General features: G+C 52.2%; 1 protein-coding gene across 1 annotated transcript; it reads right to left on the bottom strand.

Annotated features, from left to right (window-relative positions):
• Positions 1-521: 521 nt before the first annotated feature.
• Positions 522-22,170, bottom strand: LOC127921964 (B-cell CLL/lymphoma 9-like protein). Its single transcript, XM_052505582.1, has 3 exons — positions 22,000-22,170; positions 4,243-4,417; positions 522-850 (listed from the first exon to the last, which is right to left on the bottom strand). Exons 1-3 carry the CDS (start codon positions 22,136-22,138, stop codon positions 745-747), a joined length of 420 nt encoding a protein of 139 aa, XP_052361542.1. The 5' UTR covers positions 22,139-22,170; the 3' UTR covers positions 522-744.
• Positions 22,171-22,888: the final 718 nt, after the last annotated feature.

The following is a 22,888-nucleotide window of genomic DNA, read 5'->3' on the forward strand; positions in this document are numbered from 1 at the left end:
CTTTTCAGTGTGAGTATCTTTTCAGTGTGTGAAGCTGCGTATCTTTTCAGTGTGTGAAGCTGCGTATCTTTTCAGTGTGTGAAGCTGCGTATCTTTTCAGTGTGGGTAGCTGCGTATCTTTTCAGTGTGGGTAGCTGCGTATCTTTTCAGTGTGGGTAGCTGCGTATCTTTTCAGTGTGGGTAGCTGCGTATCTTTTCAGTGTGTGAAGCTGCGTATCTTTTCAGTGTGTGAAGCTGCGTATCTTTTCAGTGTGGGTAGCTGCGTATCTTTTCAGTGTGGGTAGCTGCGTATCTTTTCAGTGTGGGTAGCTGCGTATCTTTTCAGTGTGTGAAGCTGCGTATCTTTTCAGTGTGGGTAGCTGCGTATCTTTTCAGTGTGGGTAGCTGCGTATCTTTTCAGTGTGGGTAGCTGCGTATCTTTTCAGTGTGGGTAGCTGCGTATCTTTTCAGTGTGGGTAGCTGCGTATCTTTTCAGTGTGGGTAGCTGTGTCTTTTCAGTGTGGGTAGCTGCGTATCTTTTCAGTGTGGGTAGCTGCGTATCTTTTCAGTGTGTGTAGCTGCGTATCTTTTCAGTGTGTGAAGCTGCGTATCTTTTCAGTGTGTGAAGCTGCGTATCTTTTCAGTGTGGGTAGCTGCGTATCTTTTCAGTGTGGGTAGCTGCGTATCTTTTCAGTGTGTGAAGCTGCGTATCTTTTCAGTGTGGGTAGCTGCGTATCTTTTCAGTGTGGGTAGCTGCGTATCTTTTCAGTGTGGGTAGCTGACCTGCTCCAGTTGTTTGGTCCGTGGGACGTTCTGCTGGTGGAACAGGAGAATAGAGTCTGAGTGGCCGTGCATCACTGATTCAGCAGCACTGAGAGACAGACAGATAACACAGGGTTAATACTTCAGAGTAGCTCCTAGACCCACAGTGCTGTTGATGCTTCTCTCTATAACAGCTTAATGCAAAAGGGCCTACTTTACCTGGGTAACTACTTTACCTGGGTTAGGGGGTACTACTTTACCTGGGTAACTACTTTACCTGGGTTAGGGGGTACTACTCCATCTGGGTTAGGGGGTACTACTCCACCTGGGTTAGGGGGTACTACTCCACCTGGGTTAGGGGGTACTACTCCACCTGGGTTAGGGGGTACTACTCCACCTGGGTTAGGGGTACTACTCCACCTGGGTTTGGGCGTACTACTCCACCTGGGTTAGGGGGTACTACTCCATCTGGGTTTGGGGGTACTACTCCATCTGGGTTTGGGGGTACTACTCCATCTGGGTTTGGGGTACTACTCCACCTGGGTTAGGGGTACTACTCCATCTGGGTTTGGGGGTACTACTCCACCTGGGTTAGGGGGTACTACTCCATCTGGGTTTGGGGTACTACTCCACCTGGGTTAGGGGGTACTACTCCATCTGGGTTTGGGGGTACTACTCCACCTGGGTTAGGGGGTACTACTCCATCTGGGTTTGGGGGTACTACTCCACCTGGGTTAGGGGGTACTACTCCATCTGGGTTTGGGGTACTACTCCACCTGGGTTAGGGGGTACTACTCCACCTGGGTTAGGGGGTACTACTCCATCTGGGTTTGGGGGTACTACTCCACCTGGGTTAGGGGGTACTACTCCATCTGGGTTTGGGGGTACTACTCCATCTGGATTTGGGGGTACTACTCCATCTGGATTTGGGGGTACTACTCCATCTGGATTTGGGGGTACTACTCCATCTGGATTTGGGCGTACTACTCCATCTGGGTTTGGGCGTACTACTCCATCTGGGTTTGGGCGTACTACTCCATCTGGGTTTGGGGGTACTACTCCATCTGGATTTGGGGGTACTACTCCATCTGGATTTGGGGGTACTACTCCACCTGGGTTAGGGGTACTACTCCATCTGGATTTGGGGGTACTACTCCATCTGGGTTTGGGGGTACTACTCCATCTGGGTTAGGGGTACTACTCCATCTGGATTTGGGGGTACTACTCCATCTGGGTTTGGGGGTACTACTCCACCTGGGTTAGGGGGTACTACTCCATCTGGATTTGGGGGTACTACTCCACCTGGGTTAGGGGTACTACTCCACCTGGGTTAGGGGGTACTACTCCATCTGGATTTGGGGGTACTACTCCATCTGGGTTTGGGGGTACTACTCCACCTGGGTTAAGGTTACTACTCCATCTGGGTTTGGGGGTACTACTCCACCTGGGTTAGGGGGTACTACTCCATCTGGATTTGGGGTACTACTCCATCTGGGTTTGGGGGTACTACTCCACCTGGGTTAGGGGGTACCCTTCCATCTGGATTTGGGGGTACTACTCCATCTGGGTTTGGGGGTACTACTCCACCTGGGTTAAGGTTACTACTCCATCTGGGTTTGGGGGTACTACTCCACCTGGGTTTGGGGGTACTACTCCATCTGGGTTTGGGCGTACTACTCCATCTGGGTTTGGGCGTACTACTCCACCTGGGTTTGGGCGTACTACTCCATCTGGGTTTGGGCGTACTACTCCACCTGGGTTTGGGCGTACTACTCCACCTGGGTTTGGGGGTACTACTCCACCTGGGTTTGGGGGTACTACTCCACCTGGGTTTGGGGGTACTACTCCACCTGGGTTTGGGGGTACTACTCCACCTGGGTTTGGGGGTACTACTCCACCTGGGTTTGGGCGTACTACTCCACCTGGGTTTGGGCGTACTACTCCACCTGGGTTTGGGGGTACTACTCCACCTGGGTTTGGGCGTACTACTCCACCTGGGTTTGGGGGTACTACTCCACCTGGGTTTGGGCGTACTACTCCACCTGGGTTTGGGCGTACTACTCCACCTGGGTTTGGGTACTACTCCACCTGGGTTTGGGGGTACTACTCCACCTGGGTTTGGGGTACTACTCCACCTGGGTTTGGGGTACTACTCCACCTGGGTTTGGGCGTACTACTCCACCTGGGTTTGGGCGTACTACTCCACCTGGGTTTGGGGTACTACTCCACCTGGGTTTGGGGTACTACTCCACCTGGGTTTGGGCGTACTACTCCTCCTGGGTTTGGGGTACTACTCCACCTGGGTTTGGGCGTACTACTCCACCTGGGTTTGGGGTACTACTCCACCTGGGTTTGGGCGTACTACTCCACCTGGGTTTGGGCGTACTACTCCACCTGGGTTTGGGGGTACTACTCCACCTGGGTTTGGGCGTACTACTCCACCTGGGTTTGGGCGTACTACTCCACCTGGGTTTGGGCGTACTACTCCACCTGGGTTTGGGGGTACTACTCCACCTGGGTTTGGGCGTACTACTCCACCTGGGTTTGGGCGTACTACTCCACCTGGGTTTGGGCGTACTACTCCACCTGGGTTTGGGCGTACTACTCCACCTGGGTTTGGGCGTACTACTCCACCTGGGTTTGGGCGTACTACTCCACCTGGGTTTGGGCGTACTACTCCACCTGGGTTTGGGGGTACTACTCCACCTGGGTTTGGGGGTACTACTCCACCTGGGTTTGGGGTACTACTCCACCTGGGTTTGGGCGTACTACTCCACCTGGGTTTGGGCGTACTACTCCACCTGGGTTTGGGGGTACTACTCCACCTGGGTTTGGGCGTACTACTCCACCTGGGTTTGGGCGTACTACTCCACCTGGGTTTGGGCGTACTACTCCACCTGGGTTTGGGGGTACTACTCCACCTGGGTTTGGGGTACTACTCCACCTGGGTTTGGGGGTACTACTCCACCTGGGTTTGGGCGTACTACTCCACCTGGGTTTGGGCGTACTACTCCACCTGGGTTTGGGGGTACTACTCCACCTGGGTTTGGGCGTACTACTCCACCTGGGTTTGGGCGTACTACTCCACCTGGGTTTGGGCGTACTACTCCACCTGGGTTTGGGGGTACTACTCCACCTGGGTTTGGGCGTACTACTCCACCTGGGTTTGGGCGTACTACTCCATCTGGGTTTGGGGGTACTACTCCACCTGGGTTTGGGCGTACTACTCCACCTGGGTTTGGGGGTACTACTCCACCTGGGTTTGGGCGTACTACTCCATCTGGGTTTGGGCGTACTACTCCACCTGGGTTTGGGGGTACTACTTCACCTGTTGTTATAGTCATTTTAGTACAAAATAAACATGACCAGACCACAAAAATGGTCTGGTCAATTCGTGCACTTTTCTGCTCAGCATTTTTTGTGTGAAGAGCCTTTTATCTCACCATGTGAGGTGTGTGTGTGTGCACATGTGTGTGTTCATAATGTGTGTGCATGTCTCACCTGTTGGCCAGGCTGGTAGTGAAGACATAGACCACCTGCTGAGCGGGGCGAGGCATCTCTGACCTTTGACCTCCTGGTCCCAGACCACGCCCCATCCCAGGGGTCAGAGCTGGGTCAGGGGGGAGGGGCACTGGCCCAGCTTTGGAGGATGGGCCGGAGAGACCCTGGAGAGGCCCTGATGACATCACAGAGAGAAGAGGCAAAGGCAGGATTATAGAGTGTGTCCCAAATGGCCCATAGGACACTATATACAGTAGGGCATAGGGTGGGCCCTGGTCAATAGTAGGGCACTATATAGGGTGGGCCCTGGTCAATAGTAGGGCACTATATAGGGTGAGTCCTGGTCAATAGTAGGGCACTATATAGGGTGGGCCCTGGTCAATAGTAGGGCACTATATAGGGTGGGCCCTGGTCAATAGTAGGGCACTATATAGGGTGGGCCCTGGTCAATAGTAGGGCACTATATAGGGTGGGCCCTGGTCAATAGTAGGGCACTATATAGGGTGGGCCCTGGTCAATAGTAGGGCACTATATAGGGTGGGCCCTGGTCAATAGTAGGGCACTATATAGGGTGGGCCCTGGTCAATAGTAGGGCACTATATAGGGTGGGCCCTGGTCAATAGTAGGGCACTATATAGGGTGGGCCCTGGTCAATAGTAGGGCACTATATAGGGTGGGCCCTGGTCAATAGTAGGGCACTATATAGGGTGGGCCCTGGTCAATAGTAGGGCACTATATAGGGTGGGCCCTGGTCAATAGTAGGGCACTATATAGGGTGGGCCCTGGTCAATAGTAGGGCACTATATAGGGTGGGCCCTGGTCAATAGTAGGGCACTATATAGGGTGGGCCCTGGTCAATAGTAGGGCACTATATAGGGTGAGTCCTGGTCAATAGCTTTCCCTACCCTTAACCCTGTTCTGAACACCTCCAAAACAAAGGTCATGTGGTTTGGTAAGAAGAATGTCCCTCTCTCCCCACAGGTGTGATTACTACCTCCTGAGGGTTTAGAGCTTGAGGTAGTCACCTCATACAAGTACTTGGGAGTATGGCTAGATGGTACACTGTCCTTCTCTCAGCACATATCAAAGCTGCAGGCTAAAGTTAAATCTAGACTTGTTTTTTAAAAAATCTAGACTTAGTTTCCTCTATCGTAATCTGTTTCACCCCAGCTGCCAAACTAACCCTGATTCAGATGACCCTCCTCCCCATGCTAGATTACAGAGATGTACTTTATAGATTGGCAGGTCAGGGTGCTCTTGAGCTGCTAAATGTTCTTTACCATTCGGCCATCAGATTTGCCACAAATGCTCCTTATAGGACACATCACTGCACTCTGTACTCCTCTGTAAACTCCCCCCTATCTGGGGCGGCAGGGTAGCCCAGTGGTTAGAGCGCTGGACTAGTAACCGAAAGGTTGCAAGTTCAAATCCCCGAGCTGGCAAGGTACAAATCTGTCATTCTGCCCCTGACCAGGCCGTCATTGAAAATAAGAATCTGTTCTAAACTGACTTGCCAGTTTAGAATATAATAAATAAATAAAGCTGTAAAAAAATATGGTCTAGTTAAATAAAGGTCAAATTAAAAAAAATATCTACTGCAGCCCTCACCCTCCACATACAACACCAGTCACATTCTGTTAAAGGTCCCCAAAGCACACACACGCCTGTGTCGCTCGTCTTTTCAGTTCGCTGACTGGAACGAGCTGCAACAAACACTCACTGGACAGTTGTCATGTTGTCTGTGCCCAATAATGGTTGTACCCTGTTTTGTGTTGCTACCATGATGTTGTCATGTTGCGATGCTACCATGCTGTGTTGTCATGTGTTGGTGTAGACCTTACAGTGAAATGCTGAATACAACAGGTGTAGGTAGACCTTACAGTGAAATGCTGAATACAACAGGTGTAGGTAGACCTTACAGTGAAATGCTGAATACAACAGGTGTAGTAGACCTTACAGTGAAATGCTGAATACAACAGGTGTAGGTAGACCTTACAGTGAAATGCTGAATACAACAGGTGTAGTAGACCTTACAGTGAAATGCTGAATACAACAGGTGTAGACAGTGAAATGCTGAATACAACAGGTGTAGACAGTGAAATGCTTACTTACTTACGAGCCCCTAACCAACAATGCAGTTTTTAAAAAATATGGATTTTTTTTTAAAGTAACAAGTAATTAAAGAGCAGCACTAAAATAACAATATATACAGGGGGTACCAGTACAGAGTCAATGTGGAGGCTATATACAGGGGGTACCGGTACAGAGTCAATGTGGAGGCTATATACAGGGGGTACCGGTACAGAGTCAATGGGGAGGCTATATACAGGGGGTACCGGTACAGAGTCAATGTGGAGGCTATATAAAGGGGGTACCGATACAGAGTCAATGTGGGGGCTATATACAGGGGGTACCGGCACAGAGTCAATGTGGAGGCTATATACAGGGGGTACCGGTACAGAGTCAATGTGGAGGCTATATAAAGGGGGTACCGATACAGAGTCAATGTGGGGCTATATACAGGGGGTACCGGCACAGAGTCAATGTGGAGGCTATATAAAGGGGGTACCGATACAGAGTCAATGTGGGGGCTATATACAGGAGATACCGGTACAGAGTCAATGTGGAGGCGATATACAGGGGGTACCGGCACAGAGTCAATGTGGAGGCAATATACAGGGGGTACCGGTACAGAGTCAATGTGGAGGCTATATACAGGGGTACCGGTACAGAGTCAATGTGGAGGCTATATACAGGGGGTACCGGTACAGAGTCAATGTGGAGGCTATATACAGGGGTACCGGCACAGAGTCAATGTGGAGGCTATATACAGGGGGTACCGGTACAGAGTCAATGTGGAGGCTATATACAGGGGGTACCGGTACAGAGTCAATGTGGGAGGCTATATACAGGGGGTACCGGTACAGAGTCAATGTGGAGGCTATATACAGGGGTACCGGTACAGAGTCAATGTGGAGACTATATACAGGGAGTACCGGAACAGAGTTAATGTGGAGGCTATATACAGGGGGTACCGGTACAGAGTCAATGTGGAGGCTATATACAGGGGGTACCGGTACAGAGTCAATGTGGAGGCTATATACAGGGGGTACCGGTACAGAGTCAATGTGGAGGCTATATACAGGGGGTACCGGTACAGAGTCAATGTGGAGACTATATACAGGGGGTACCGGTACAGAGTCAATGTGGAGGCTATATACAGGGGGTACCGGTACAGAGTTAATGTGGAGGCTATATACAGGGGGTACCGGTACAGAGTCAATGTGTAGGCTATATACAGGGGGTACCGGTACAGAGTCAATGTGCAGGGGCACCGGTTAGTTGAGGTAGTATGTACATGTAGGTAGAGTTATTAAAGTGACTATGCATAGATGACAACAGAGAGGGGCAGTGGTGTGGAGAGCTGAGGTGAAAATATTCTGGGTAGCCATTTGCCTAGATGTTAAGGAGTTTTAGGTCTTGGGGGTAGAAGCTGTTAAAGTTCATGGCTACAGACGTGATAGGCAGGTTCTTGGTCACCTCCCTGACCTAGGCCCGTCTCCTCCCGATTTCTCAGTTTGGGCGGGCTGCCAGCTCTAGGAGGAGTCTAGGTCGTTCCAAACTTCTTCCATTTAAGAACGATGAAGGGCACTTTAACACTGCATGCTGACATGCACTGTCAACTGTGGTACCTTTTATATAGACAGGTGTGTGCCTTTCCAAATCATGTCCAATCAAGTTGTAGAAACATCTCAAGGATGATCAATGGAAACAGGATGCACCTGAGCTCAATTTAGAGTCTCATAGCAAAGAGTCTGAATACTTATGTAAATGTGATATTTCTGTTTATTATTATTATTATTATTATTATTATTATTATTATTATTATTATGTAAATAAGGAATCTGTTTTTATTTTTTAATACATTTCCTAAAATTTCTTAAAACCTGTTTTTGCTTTGTCATTATTGGGGAAAAGGTCAAGGGGGTTGAATGCTTTCTAAATGCACTGCATGGCTTAGTCTAATGCTTACCCTAAAATATTGCACTGCATGGCTTAGTCTAATGCTTACCCTAAAATAATGCACTGCATGGCTTAGTCTAATGCTTACCCTAAAATAATGCACTGCATGGCTTAGTCTAATGCTTACCCTAAAATAATGCACTGCATGGCTTAATCTAATGCTTACCCTAAAATAATGCACTGCATGGCTTAGTCTAATGCTTACCCTAAAATAATGCACTGCATGGCTTAATCTAATGCTTACCCTAAAATAATGCACTGCATGGCTTAGTCTAATGCTTACCCTAAAATAATGCACTGCATGGCTTAGTCTAATGCTTACCCTAAAATAATGCACTGCATGGCTTAATCTAATGCTTACCCTAAAATAATGCACTGCATGGCTTAATCTAATGCTTACCCTAAAATAATGCACTGCATGGCTTAGTCTAATGCTTACCCTAAAATAATGCATTTAAATCTAAATTTGGCACATCATTGAGCACGTTACACATCATTAAATATATTGACGTAAAAATTACAGACAGTAGCGTACAAATAGTTCAACTAAACTCAATTTGGAATAAAATAAAATTGACTAAAATATAATTCCAATATATAGGTCTGTGTAGCCTGTAATGAATTTATATTTGAATACAGTCATCTGGGTTTTCATTGGAGTATCTTTATATCCTTCTCTTGTCATGTAATTAATTATGTATTCCGTAAATATGTATTGCGTAAAGATGGCGTATTATGTAAAGATGTATTGTGTAAAGATGGCGTATTGCGTAAAGATGGCGTATTGCGTAAAGATGTATTGTGTAAAGATGGCGTATTGCGTAAAGATGGCGTATTGCGTAAAGATGGCGTATTGCGTAAAGATGGCGTATTGCGTAAAGATGTATTGTGTAAAGATGGCGTATTGCGTAAAGATGTATTGTGTAAAGATGGCGTATTGCGTAAAGATGGCGTATTGCGTAAAGATGGCGTATTGCGTAAAGATGGCGTATTGCGTAAAGATGGCGTACTGCGTAAAGATGGCGTACTGCGTAAAGATGGCGTATTGTGTAAAGATGGCGTATTGCGTAAAGATGTATTGTGTAAAGATGGCGTATTGCGTAAATATGTATTGTGTAAAGATGGCGTATTGCGTAAAGATGGCGTACTGTGTAAAGATGGCGTATTGTGTAAAGATGGCGTATTGCGTAAAGATGTATTGTGTAAAGATGGCGTATTGTGTAAAAGATGGCGTATTGTGTAAAGATGGCGTAATGCGTAAAGATGGCGTATTGCGTAAAGATGGCGTATTGCGTAAAGATGTATTGTGTAAAGATGGCGTATTGTGTAAAGATGGCGTATTGCGTAAAGATGTATTGTGTAAAGATGGCGTATTGCGTAAATATGTATTGTGTAAAGATGCCGTATTGTGTAAAGATGGCGTATTGCGTAAAGATGGCGTATTGCGTAAAGATGGCGTATTGTGTAAAGATGGCGTATTGCGTAAAGATGGCGTATTGTGTAAAGATGGCGTATTGCGTAAAGATGGCGTATTGCGTAAAGATGGCGTATTGTGTAAAGAATTATATATAATGCAACTTTGTATTTGTAGTCAGTGTCACATTCATTCTGAAGTTATTGGCGGTCACAGAAAGACAAATAAAAGTCTTGATTGTGTGTTTAGTGGAGATCTTCGCGGAAGGGGGAAAAAAAGCATCTAACGACATTGTAGAAAAGGCACAACAAAAAAAATCTCACACTTTTAAACGAACTGCTCCTTTAATTACAGGTGCCTCTGAGCCGTAGAGATGTGTAGAGATACCAATGTCTTTAAATGGTGCTGTCCATGTAATACAGGCTTTCGTGCACTAGAGATCTCTATACAACTTCATGCTCTGAGATCATCCTTTGTGTCTTTTAATTCGGTAACAAACAACTCTTCCACGTCGGGATTTGCATTATCACTGAAGGATTTGGGAGGATTTATTTTATTTTTCTATTGTATATGAAGTTTGTATTCCCCACCTTTCCCAACATTAATTAATAGATAAATAGATAGATAGAGATATTTAAAATGTATTCACTACCCATACAGTAGGTGGCAGCAATACACCAATAGGTGAGGTCTGTCACGAACCTTAAAGAACTCTCCTGCACATATCCTTTGACCTCTGTCAGGTTTGCGTCAGTGGGCCTGGGAACAGTGGGCCTGGGAACAGTGGGTTAACTGGCCTAGGAACAGTGGGCCTGGGAACAGTGGGTCTAGGAACAGTGGGCCTGGGAACAGTGGGCCTGGGAACAGTGGGCCTGGGAACAGTGGGCCTAGGAACAGTGGGTTAACTGGCCTAGGAACAGTGGGCCAGGGAACAGTGGGCCTAGGAACAGTGGGCCAGAGAACAGTGGGCCAGGGAACAGTGGGCCAGGGAACAGTGGGCCTGGGAACAGTGGGCCAGGGAACAGTGGGCCTGGGAACAGTGGGCCTGGGAACAGTGGGCCTGGGAACAGTGGGCCAGGGAACAGTGGGCCAGGGAACAGTGGGCCTGGGAACAGTGGGCCTGGGAACAGTGGGTCTAGGAACAGTGGGCCTGGGAACAGTGGGCCTGGGAACAGTGGGCCTGGGAACAGTGGGCCTAGGAACAGTGGGCCTAGGAACAGTGGGTCTAGGAACAGTGGGTCTGGGAACAGTGGGCCTGGGAACAGTGGGCCTAGGAACAGTGGGCCTAGGAACAGTGGGCCTGGGAACAGTGGGTCTAGGAACAGTGGGCCTGGGAACAGTGGGCCTGGGAACAGTGGGCCTAGGAACAGTGGGCCTGGGAACAGTGGGCCTGGGAACAGTGGGCCTGGGAACAGTGGGCCTAGGAACAGTGGGCCTAGGAACAGTGGGCCTGGGAACAGTGGGCCTGGGAACAGTGGGTCTAGGAACAGTGGGCCTGGGAACAGTGGGCCTGGGAACAGTGGGCCTGGGAACAGTGGGCCTGGGAACAGTGGGCCTGGGAACAGTGGGCCTGGGAACAGTGGGCCTGGGAACAGTGGGTTAACTGGCCTAGGAACAGTGGGTCTGGGAACAGTGGGCCTGGGAACAGTGGGCCTGGGAACAGTGGGCCTGGGAACAGTGGGCCTAGGAACAATGGGTTAACTGGTCTAGGAACAGTGGGCCTAGGAACAGTGGGCCAGGGAACAGTGGGTCTGGGAACAGTGGGCCTGGGAACAGTGGGCCTGGGAACAGTGGGCCTGGGAACAGTGGGCCTGGGAACAGTGGGCCTGGGAACAGTGGGCCTGGGAACAGTGGGCCTGGGAACAGTGGGCCTGGGAACAGTGGACCTAGGAACAGTGGGCCTGGGAACAGTGGGCCTGGGAACAGTGGACCTGGGAACAGTGGGCCTAGGAACAGTGGGCCTGGGAACAGTGGGCCTGGGAACAGTGGGCCTGGGAACAGTGGAACAGTGGGCCTGGGAACAGTGGGCCTGGGAACAGTGGGTTAACTGGCCTAGGAACAGTGGGTCTGGGAACAGTGGGCCTGGGAACAGTGGGCCTGGGAACAGTGGGCCTGGGAACAATGGGTTAACTGTTCTAGGAACAGTGGGCCTGGGAACAGTGGGCCAGGGAACAGTGGGCCTGGGAACAGTGGGTCTGGGAACAGTGGGCCTGGGAACAGTGGGCCTGGGAACAGTGGGCCTGGGAACAGTGGGTTAACTGGCCTAGGAACAGTGGGTCTGGGAACAGTGGGCCTGGGAACAGTGGGCCTGGGAACAGTGGGTTAACTGGCCTAGGAACAGTGGGCCTGGGAACAGTGGGTCTAGGAACAGTGGGCCTGGGAACAGTGGGCCTGGGAACAGTGGGCCTGGGAACAGTGGGCCTGGGAACAGTGGGCCTAGGAACAGTGGGCCTAGGAACAGTGGGTTAACTGGCCTAGGAACAGTGGGCCAGGGAACAGTGGGCCTAGGAACAGTGGGCCAGAGAACAGTGGGCCAGGGAACAGTGGGCCAGGGAACAGTGGGCCTGGGAACAGTGGGCCAGGGAACAGTGGGCCTGGGAACAGTGGGCCTGGGAACAGTGGGCCTGGGAACAGTGGGCCAGGGAACAGTGGGCCAGGGAACAGTGGGCCTGGGAACAGTGGGCCTAGGAACAGTGGGCCTGGGAACAGTGGGTCTAGGAACAGTGGGCCTGGGAACAGTGGGCCTGGGAACAGTGGGCCTGGGAACAGTGGGCCTAGGAACAGTGGGCCTAGGAACAGTGGGTCTAGGAACAGTGGGTCTGGGAACAGTGGGCCTGGGAACAGTGGGCCTAGGAACAGTGGGCCTGGGAACAGTGGGTCTAGGAACAGTGGGCCTGGGAACAGTGGGCCTAGGAACAGTGGGCCTGGGAACAGTGGGCCTGGGAACAGTGGGCCTAGGAACAGTGGGCCTAGGAACAGTGGGCCTGGGAACAGTGGGTCTAGGAACAGTGGGCCTGGGAACAGTGGGCCTGGGAACAGTGGGCCTGGGAACAGTGGGCCTGGGAACAGTGGGCCTGGGAACAGTGGGCCTAGGAACAGTGGGCCTGGGAACAGTGGGCCTGGGAACAGTGGGCCTAGGAACAGTGGGCCTGGGAACAGTGGGCCTGGGAACAGTGGGCCTAGGAACAGTGGGCCTAGGAACAGTGGGCCTGGGAACAGTGGGCCTAGGAACAGTGGGCCTAGGAACAGTGGGTCTGGGAACAGTGGGTCTAGGAACAGTGGGTCTGGGAACAGCGGGCCTGGGAACAGTGGGCCTAGGAACAGTGGGCCTGGGAACAGTGGGCCTGGGAACAGTGGGCCTGGGAACAGTGGGCCTGGGAACAGTGGGCCTGGGAACAGTGGGCCTAGGAACAGTAGGCCTGGGAACAGTGGGCATAGGAACAGTGGGTCTAGGAACAGTGGGCCTGGGAACAGTGGGCCTAGGAACAGTGGGCCTGGGAACAGTGGGCCTGGGAACAGTGGGCCTGGGAACAGTGGGCCTGGGAACAGTGGGCCTAGGAACAGTGGGTCTAGGAACAGTGGGCCTGGGAACAGTGGGCCTGGGAACAGTGGGCCTGGGAACAGTGGGCCTGGGAACAGTGGGCCTGGGAACAGTGGGCCAGGGAACAGTGGGCCTGGGAACAGTGGGCCTGGGAACAGTGGGCCTAGGAACAGTGGGCCTAGGAACAGTGGGCCTAGGAACAATGGGTTAACTGGTCTAGGAACAGTGGGCCTGGGAACAGTGGGCCAGGGAACAGTGGGCCTGGGAACAGTGGGCCTGGGAACAGTGGGCCTGGGAACAGTGGGCCTAGGAACAATGGGTTAACTGGTCTAGGAACAGTGGGCCTAGGAACAGTGGGCCTAGGAACAGTGGGCCTTGGAACAGTGGGCCTTGGAACAGTGGGCCTTGGAACAGTGGGCCTGGGAACAGTGGGCCTGGGAACAGTGGGCCTGGGAACAGTGGGCCTGGGAACAGTGGGCCTGGGAACAATGGGTTAACTGGTCTAGGAACAGTGGGCCTAGGAACAGTGGGTTAACTGCCTTGTTGAGGGGCAGAACGACAGATTTTTACGTTGTCAGCTCGTGGATTCGATCTTGCAACCTTCCGGTTACTAGTCCAACGCTCTAACCACTAGGCTACCTGCCGCCCCAAGTCGCCTGCAGCCTGTATCAGCCCAGTCTCTCTCCCTTTCCCTGTATCAGCCCAGTCTCTCTCCCTGTATCAGCCCAGTCTCTCTCCCTGTATCAGCCCAGTCTCTCTCCCTGTATCAGCCCAGTCTCTCTCCCTGTATCAGCCCAGTCTCTCTCCCTGTATCAGCCCAGTCTCTCTCCCTGTATCAGCCCATTCTCTCTCCCTGTATCAGCCCATTCTCTCTCCCTGTATCAGCCCATTCTCTCTCCCTGTATCAGCCCAGTCTCTCTCCCTGTATCAGCCCAGTCTCTCTCCCTGTATCAGCCCAGTCTCTCTCCCTGTATCAGCCCAGTCTCTCTCCCTGTATCAGCCCAGTCTCTCTCCCTGTATCAGCCCAGTCTCTCCCCCTGTCCCTGTATCAGCCCAGTCTCTCCCCCTGTCCCTGTATCAGCCCAGTCTCTCTCCCTGTCCCTGTATCAGCCCAGTCTCTCTCCCTGTCCCTGTATCAGCCCAGTCTCTCTCCCTGTCCCTGTATCAGCCCATTCTCTCTCCCTGTATCAGCCCATTCTCTCTCCCTGTATCAGCCCAGTCTCTCTCCCTGTATCAGCCCAGTCTCTCTCCCTGTATCAGCCCAGTCTCTCTCCCTGTATCAGCCCAGTCTCTCTCCCTGTATCAGCCCAGTCTCTCTCCCTGTATCAGCCCAGTCTCTCTCCCTGTATCAGCCCAGTCTCTCTCCCTGTATCAGCCCAGTCTCTCTCCCTGTATGAGCCCAGTCTCTCTCCCTGTATGAGCCCAGTCTCTCTCCCTGTATCAGCCCAGTCTCTCTCCCTGTATCAGCCCAGTCTCTCTCCCTGTCCCTGTCCCAGCCCAGTCTCTCTCCCTGTATCAGCCCAGTCTCTCCCTGTATCAGCCCAGTCTCTCCCTGTATCAGCCCAGTCTCTCTCCCTGTATCAGCCCAGTCTCTCTCCCTGTATCAGCCCAGTCTCTCTCCCTGTCCCTGTCCCAGCCCAGTCTCTCTCCCTGTATCAGCACAGTCTCTCTCCCTGTCCCTGTATCAGCCCACCCCAATCACTGAAGCTGGAGACTCATATCTCCCTCACTAACTTTAAGCATCAGCTATCAGAGCAGCTTATAGATAATTGCACCTGTACATAAACCATCTGTAAATAACCGATCCAACAACCTCATCCTCATATTGCTATTTATTTTATATATATATTATTTTTTTTTGCTCCTTTGCACCCCAGTATCTCTACTTGCACATTCATCTTCTGCACATCTACCATTCCAGTGTTTAATTGCTACATTGTAATTACTTCACCACCATGGCCTATTTATTGCCTTACCTCCCTTATCCTTCCTCATTTCCACACACTGTATATAGACTTGTTCTACTGTATTATTGACTGTATGTTTGTTTATTCTATGTGTAACTCTGTGATGTTGTTTTGTGTCGCACTGCTTTGCTTTATCTTGGCCAGGTCGCAGTTGTAAATGAGAACTTGTTCTCAACTAGCCAACCTGGTTAAAAAGAGGTGAAATAAAATGTACATTTCTTTTTTTTTTAAGTGCAAACTGACTGATACTTAGCTACTCTACCGAGTGGTCTGGGGCTGTCGTTTAATCATGATTAACTTCATTAATGGTTTTGGGAAACAGAGATGTAACAATGTCCCTACGAAGGTCCTAACGTTAAACAAAGCCTTAAGACTGTAAGCCTGTAAGTCGCTCTGGATAAGAGCGTCTGCTAAACGTTAAGCCTGTAAGTCGCTCTGGATAAGAGCGTCTGCTAAACGTTAAGCCTGTAAGTCGCTCTGGATAAGAGCGTCTGCTAAACGTTAAGCCTGTAAGTCGCTCTGGATAAGAGCGTCTGCTAAACGTTAAGCCTGTAAGTCGCTCTGGATAAGAGCGTCTGCTAAACGTTAAGCCTGTAACTCTGGATAAGAGCGTCTGCTAAACGTTAAGCCTGTAAGTCGCTCTGGATAAGAGCGTCTGCTAAACGTTAAGCCTGTAACTCTGGATAAGAGCGTCTGCTAAACGTTAAGCCTGTAAGTCGCTCTGGATAAGAGCGTCTGCTAAACGTTAAGCCTGTAAGTCGCTCTGGATAAGAGCGTCTGCTAAACGTTAAGCCTGTAAGTCGCTCTGGATAAGAGCGTCTGCTAAACGTTAAGCCTGTAAGTCGCTCTGGATAAGAGCGTCTGCTAAACGTTAAGCCTGTAAGTCGCTCTGGATAAGAGCGTCTGCTAAACGTTAAGCCTGTAAGTCGCTCTGGATAAGAGCGTCTGCTAAACGTTAAGCCTGTAAGTCGCTCTGGATAAGAGCGTCTGCTAAACGTTAAGCCTGTAAGTCGCTCTGGATAAGAGCGTCTGCTAAACGTTAAGCCTGTAAGTCGCTCTGGATAAGAGCGTCTGCTAAACGTTAAGCCTGTAACTCTGGATAAGAGCGTCTGCTAAACGTTAAGCCTGTAAGTCGCTCTGGATAAGAGCGTCTGCTAAACGTTAAGCCTGTAAGTCGCTCTGGATAAGAGCGTCTGCTAAACGTTAAGCCTGTAACTCTGGATAAGAGCGTCTGCTAAACGTTAAGCCTGTAAGTCGCTCTGGATAAGACCGTCTGCTAAACGTTAAGCCTGTAAGTCGCTCTGGATAAGAGCGTCTGCTAAACGTTAAGCCTGTAAGTCGCTCTGGATAAGAGCGTCTGCTAAACGTTAAGCCTGTAAGTCGCTCTGGATAAGAGCGTCTGCTAAACGTTAAGCCTGTAAGTCGCTCTGGATAAGAGCGTCTGCTAAACGTTAAGCCTGTAACTCTGGATAAGAGCGTCTGCTAAACGTTAAGCCTGTAAGTCGCTCTGGATAAGAGCGTCTGCTAAACGTTAAGCCTGTAAGTCGCTCTGGATAAGAGCGTCTGCTAAACGTTAAGCCTGTAACTCTGGATAAGAGCGTCTGCTAAACGTTAAGCCTGTAAGTCGCTCTGGATAAGACCGTCTGCTAAACGTTAAGCCTGTAAGTCGCTCTGGATAAGAGCGTCTGCTAAACGTTAAGCCTGTAAGTCGCTCTGGATAAGAGCGTCTGCTAAACGTTAAGCCTGTAAGTCGCTCTGGATAAGAGCGTCTGCTAAACGTTAAGCCTGTAAGTCGCTCTGGATAAGAGCGTCTGCTAAACGTTAAGCCTGTAACTCTGGATAAGAGCGTCTGCTAAACGTTAAGCCTGTAAGTCGCTCTGGATAAGAGCGTCTGCTAAACGTTAAGCCTGTAACTCTGGATAAGAGCGTCTGCTAAACGTTAAGCCTGTAAGTCGCTCTCCCCGTCAACCCCTCCCCGTCAACCCCTCCCCGTCAACCCCTCCCCGTCAACCCCTCCCCGTCAACCCCTCCCCGTCAACCTCTCCCAGTCAACCCCTCCCAGTCAACCCCTCCCCGTCAACCCCTCCCCGTCAACCCCTCCCAGTCAACCCCTCCCAGTCAACCCCTCCCAGTCAACCCCTCCCAGTCAACCCCTCCCAGTCAACCCCTCCCAGTCAACCCCTCCCAGTCAACCCCTCCCCGTCAACCCCTCCCCGTCAACCTCTCCCCACACAGACTGGATCAGTGAGTTCATTATGTTGTTCAAACACTAGATGGCGCCAAACCCCATGAAAAGTTACAGACTGATATTTGCCATTGATACGGTAGAAAAACTGTAGGGTTTGTGCCTAGGGGGGGTTCAGTAGGGCCTATGGGGGGTTTAGTAGGGGTTAGGGGGTTCAGTAGGGCCTATGGGGGTTTAGTAGGGGTTAGGGGGTTCAGTAGGGCCTATGGGGGTTTAGTAGGGGTTAGGGGGTTCAGTAGGGGCTCGGGGAGTTCAGTAGGATATGGGCCTATGGGGGTTCAGTAGGGGCTGGGGGTTCAGTAGGGCCTATGGGGGGTTCAGTAGGGGCTGGGGGTTGAGTAGGGGCTGGGGGTTCAGTAGGGCCTATGGGGGGTTCAGTAGGGGCTAGGGGTTCAGTAGGGGCTGGGGGTTCAGTAGGGGCTAAGGGGTGTTCAGTAGGGGCTAGGAGGGGTTTAGCAGGGGCTAGGGGGTTCAGTAGGGGCTAGGGGGTTTAGTAGGGGCTAGGGGGTTCAGTAGGGGCTAGGGGGTTTATAGTAGGGGCTAGGGGGTTCAGTAGGGGCTAGGAGGGTTTATAGTAGGGGCTAGGGGGGGTTCAGTAGGGGCTAGGGGGTTCAGTAGGGGCTAGGGGGTTCAGTAGGGGCTAGGGGGTTCAGTAGGGGCTAGGGGGTTCAGTAGGGGCTAGGGGGTTCAGTAGGGGCTAGGGGGTTCAGTAGGGGCTAGGGGGTTGAGTAGGGCCTATGGGGGTTCAGTAGGATATGGGCCTATGGGGGTTCAGTAGGGGCTGGGGAGTTGAGTAGGGCCTAGGGGGTTCAGTAGGGGCTGGGGGTTGAGTAGGGGCTGGGGGTTCAGTAGGGGCTGGGGGGTTGAGTAGGGGCTGGGGGTTGAGTAGGGCCTATGGGGGGTTCAGTAGGGGCTAGGGGATTCAGTAGGGGCTGGGGGGTTCAGTAGGGCCTAGGGGGTTCAGTAGGGGCTGGGGGGTTGAGTAGGGGCTAGGGGGTTCAGTAGGGGCTAGGGGGGTTTAGTAGGGGCTAGGGGGTTAGTAGGGGCTAGGGGGGATTAGTAGGGGCTAGGGGGTTCAGTAGGGGCTAGGGGGGGTTCAGTAGGGCTAGGGGGTTCAGTAGGGGCTAGGGGGTTCAGTAGGATATGGGCCTATGGGGGTTCAGTAGGGGCTAGGGGGTCTCAGTAGGATATGGGCCTATGGGGGTTCAGCAGGGTCCAGGGGGGCTGTTCAGTAGGGTCCGGGGGGGGGTTCAATAGGGCCCAGGGTGGTTTCAGTGTGTGGGTTTCAATAGGGCCGAGGGGGTTTCAGTAGGTGGGTTTCAGTAGGGCCTAGGAGGGGTTTCAGTAGGGCCTAGGAGGGGTTTCAGTAGGTGGGTTTCAGTAGGGCCTAGAGGGGGTTTCAGTAGGTGGGTTTCAGTAGGGCCTAGGAGGGGTTTCAGTAGGGCCTAGGAGGGGTTTCAGTAGGTGGGTTTCAGTAGGGCCTAGAGGGGTTTCAGTAGGTGGGTTTCAGTGGGGCCTAGGAGGGTTTCAGTAGGTGGGTTTCAGTAGGGCCGAGGGGGGTTTCAGTAGGTGGGTTTCAGTAGGGCCTAGGGGGTTTCAGTAGGTGGGTTTCAGTAGGTGGGTTTCAGTAGGGCCTAGGGGGTTTCAGTAGGTGGGTTTCAGTAGGGCCTAGGGGGTTTCAGTAGGGCCGAGGGGGGTTTCAGTAGGTGGGTTTCAGTAGGGCCTAGGAGGGTTTCAGTAGGTGGGTTTCAGTAAGGCCTAGGAGGGGTTGCAGTAGGTGGGTTTCAGTAGGGCCTAGGAAGGGTTTCAGTAGGTGGGTTTCAGTAGGGCCTAGGGGGTTTCAGTAGGTGGGTTTCAGTAGGGCCTAGGAGGGGTTTCAGTAGGGCCTAGGGGGGGTTTCAGTAGGGCCTATGAGGGGTTTCAGTAGGTGGGTTTCAGTAGGGCCTAGGGGGGGTGTTTATGGACAGCAATTCTGTCACAAAGACAGATTACTGGACACCCATTAAATCCATTAGTATGCTTAATCTGGGTCTACTCACAGTGTCCCGTGAGGGGTGCAGTCGACACAGTGTCCCGTGAGGGGTGCAGTCCACACAGTGTCCTGTGAGGGGTGCAGTCCACACAGTGTCCCCTGAGGGGTGCAGTCCACACTGTCCTGTGAGGGGTGCAGTCCACACAGTGTCCCCTGAGGGGTGCAGTCCACACAGTGTCCCGTGAGGGGTGCAGTCTACTCACAGTGTCCCGTGAGGGGTGCAGTCTACTCACAGTGTCCCGTGAGGGGTGCAGTCTACTCACAGTGTCCCGTGAGGGGTGCAGTCTACTCACAGTGTCCCGTGAGGGGTGCAGTCTACTCACAGTGTCCCGTGAGGGGTGCAGTCTACTCACAGTGTCCCGTGGGGGGTGCAGTCTACTCACAGTGTCCCGTGAGGGGTGCAGTCTAATCACAGTGTCCCGTGAGGGGTGCAGTCTACTCACAGTGTCCCGTGAGGGGTGCAGTCTACTCACAGTGTCCCGTGAGGGGTGCAGTCTACTCACAGTGTCCCGTGAGGGGTGCAGTCTACACAGATATCCCTCTAGTGGTGTGGGGGCTGTGCTTTGGCAAAGTGGGTGGGGTTATATCCTTCCTGTTTGGCCCTGTCCGGGGGTGTCCTCGGATGGGGCCACAGTGTCTCCTGACCCCTCCTGTCTCAGCCTCCAGTATTTATACTGCAGTAGTTTATGTGTCGGGGGGCTAGGGTCAGTTTGTTATATCTGGAGTACTTCTCCTGTCCTATTCGGTGTCCTGTGTGAATCTAAGTGTGCGTTCTCTAATTCTCTCCTTCTCTCTTTCTTTCTCTCTCTCGGAGGACCTGAGCCCTAGGACTACCTGACATGATGACTCCTTGCTGTCCCCAGTCCACCTGGCCATGCTGCTGCTCCAGTTTCAACTGTTCTGCCTTACTATTATTCAACCATGCTGGTCATTTATGAACATTTGAACATCTTGGCTACGTTCTGTTATAATCTCCACCCGGCACAGCCAGAAGAGGACTGGCCACCCCACATATGCTCTCTCTAATTCTCTCTTTCTTTCTCTCTCTCGGAGGACCTGAGCCCTAGGACCGTGCCCCAGGATGACCTGACATGATGACTCCTTGCTGTCCTCAGTCCACCTGACTGTGCTGCTGCTCCAGTTTCAACTGTTCTGCCTTATTATTATTCGACCATGCTGGTCATTTATGAACATTTGAACATCTTGGCCATGTTCTGTTATAATCTCCACCCGGCACAGCCAGAAGAGGACTGGCCACCCCACATAGCCCGGTTCCTCTCTAGGTTTCTTCCTAGGTTTTGGCCTTTCTAGGGAGTTTTTCCTAGCCACCGTGCTTTTACACCTGCATTGTTTGCTGTTTGGGGTTTTAGGCTGGGTTTCTGTACAGCACTTTGAGATATCAGCTGATGTACGAAGGGCTATATAAATACATTTGATTTGATTTGTCCCGTGAGGGGTGCAGTCTACTCACCGTGTCCCGTGAGGGGTGCAGTCTACACAGTGTCCCGTGAGGGGTGCAGTCTACTCACAGTGTCCCGTGAGGGGTGCAGTCTACTCACAGTGTCCCGTGAGGGGTGCAGTCTACTCACAGTGTCCCGTGAGGGGTGCAGTCTACTCACAGTGTCCCGTGAGGGGTGCAGTCTACACAGTGTCCCTTGAGGGGTGCAGTCTACTCACAGTGTCCCGTGAGGGGTGCAGTCTACACAGTGTCCCGTGAGGGGTGCAGTCTACTCACAGTGTCCCGTGAGGGGTGCAGTCTACTCACAGTGTCCCATGAGGGGTGCAGTCTACTCACAGTGTCCCGTGAGGGGTGCAGTCTACACAGTGTCCCGTGAGGGGTGCAGTCTACTCACAGTGTCCCATGAGGGGTGCAGTCTACTCACAGTGTCCCGTGAGGGGTGCAGTCTACACAGTGTCCCGTGAGGGGTGCAGTCTACTCACAGTGTCCCATGAGGGGTGCAGTCTACTCACAGTGTCCCGTGAGGGGTGCAGTCTACACAGTGTCCCGTGAGGGGTGCAGTCTACTCACAGTGTCCCATGAGGGGTGCAGTCTACTCACAGTGTCCCGTGAGGGGTGCAGTCTACTCACAGTGTCCCATGAGGGGTGCAGTCTACTCACAGTGTCCCGTGAGGGGTGCAGTCTACTCACAGTGTCCCATGAGGGGTGCAGTCTACACAGTGTCCCGTGAGGGGTGCAGTCTACTCACAGTGTCCCGTGAGGGGTGCAGTCTACTCACAGTGTCCCGTGAGGGGTGCAGTGTACTCACAGTGTCCCGTGAGGGGTGCAGTCTACTCACAGTGTCCCGTGAGGGGTGCAGTCTACTCACAGTGTCCCATGAGGGGTGGAGTCTACTCACAGTGTCCCGTGAGGGGTGCAGTCTACTCACAGTGTCCCATGAGGGGTGCAGTCTACACAGTGTCCCGTGAGGGGTGCAGTCTACTCACAGTGTCCCGTGAGGGGTGCAGTCTACTCACAGTGTCCCGTGAGGGGTGCAGTCTACTCACAGTGTCCCGTGAGGGGTGCAGTGTACTCACGGTGTGTAGCAGGGTGTGTAGCAGGGTGTGTAGCAGGGTGTGGCTTGTCCTCCTCCTCTTCAGTGTCGGGGCCAGAGCACCACTCATCTCCACTGTAAGGCTGTTTCTTCTCCAACACACATCGCCGTTTACTGCGCATCACTCCTTCTACTGGGAGGGGACAACACACACACACACATTTTGGATGTGTAACTATAACAGGCCTTAATTACTACACAGCATCCATCATGAGAGGACAGGTCAGCGGGAGGGAGGGAGGGAGGGAGGGAGGGAGGGAGGGAGGAAGGAGAGAAGGGAGGGTGGGAGGGAGGGAGGGAGGGAGGGAGGGAGGGAGGGAGGGAGGGACAGAGGAGGAAGGAGAGAAGGGAGGGTGGGAAGGAGGGAGGGACAGAGGAGGAAGGAGAGAAGGAGGGTGGGAAGGAGGGTGGGAGGGAGGGTGGGAGGGAGAGAGGGAGAGAGGGAGAGAGGGAGAGAGGGAGAGAGGGAGAGAGGGAGAGAGGGAGAGAGGGAGGGAGGGAGGGAGGGAGGGAGGGAGGGAGGGAGGGAGGGAGGGAGGGAGGGAGGGAGGGAGGGAGGGAGGGATAGGTCCTAGCCTCATACTATCAAATAATGTTGGGAGACAGTGTGTGTAGTGAGAGAAAGGGGAGACTGCCATGTATGTGTCCTCACTTTGACTAGTGTACACTATCTCCTGCTATGGCATCAAACTAGGGTACATTATCTCCTTCTATGGCCTCAAACTAGTCTACATCATCTCCTGCAATGGCCTCAAACTAGTCTACATCATCTCCTGCAATGGCCTCAAACTAGTCTACATCATCTCCTGCAATGGCCTCAAACTAGTCTACATCATCTCCTGCAATGGCCTCAAACTAGTCTACATCATCTC

Source organism: Oncorhynchus keta, unplaced genomic scaffold (assembly GCF_023373465.1).
Source record: "Oncorhynchus keta strain PuntledgeMale-10-30-2019 unplaced genomic scaffold, Oket_V2 Un_contig_24196_pilon_pilon, whole genome shotgun sequence".
In the NCBI taxonomy this organism is placed as follows: Eukaryota; Metazoa; Chordata; class Actinopteri; order Salmoniformes; family Salmonidae; genus Oncorhynchus; species Oncorhynchus keta.

What these genes read in the sequence shown, in the direction of transcription:
- LOC127921964 (XM_052505582.1), bottom strand. Translation starts at nt 22,138, where the DNA reads ATGCGCAGTAAACGGCGATGTGTGTTGGAGAAGAAACAGCCTTACAGT. An exon ending in TACACACCCTGCTACACACC is followed by an intron (nt 4,418 to 21,999) that starts GTGAGTACACTG and finishes TGATGTCATCAG; the next exon opens with GGCCTCTCCAGGGTCTCTCC. An exon ending in ACTACCAGCCTGGCCAACAG is followed by an intron (nt 851 to 4,242) that starts GTGAGACATGCA and finishes TCTGTCTCTCAG; the next exon opens with TGCTGCTGAATCAGTGATGC.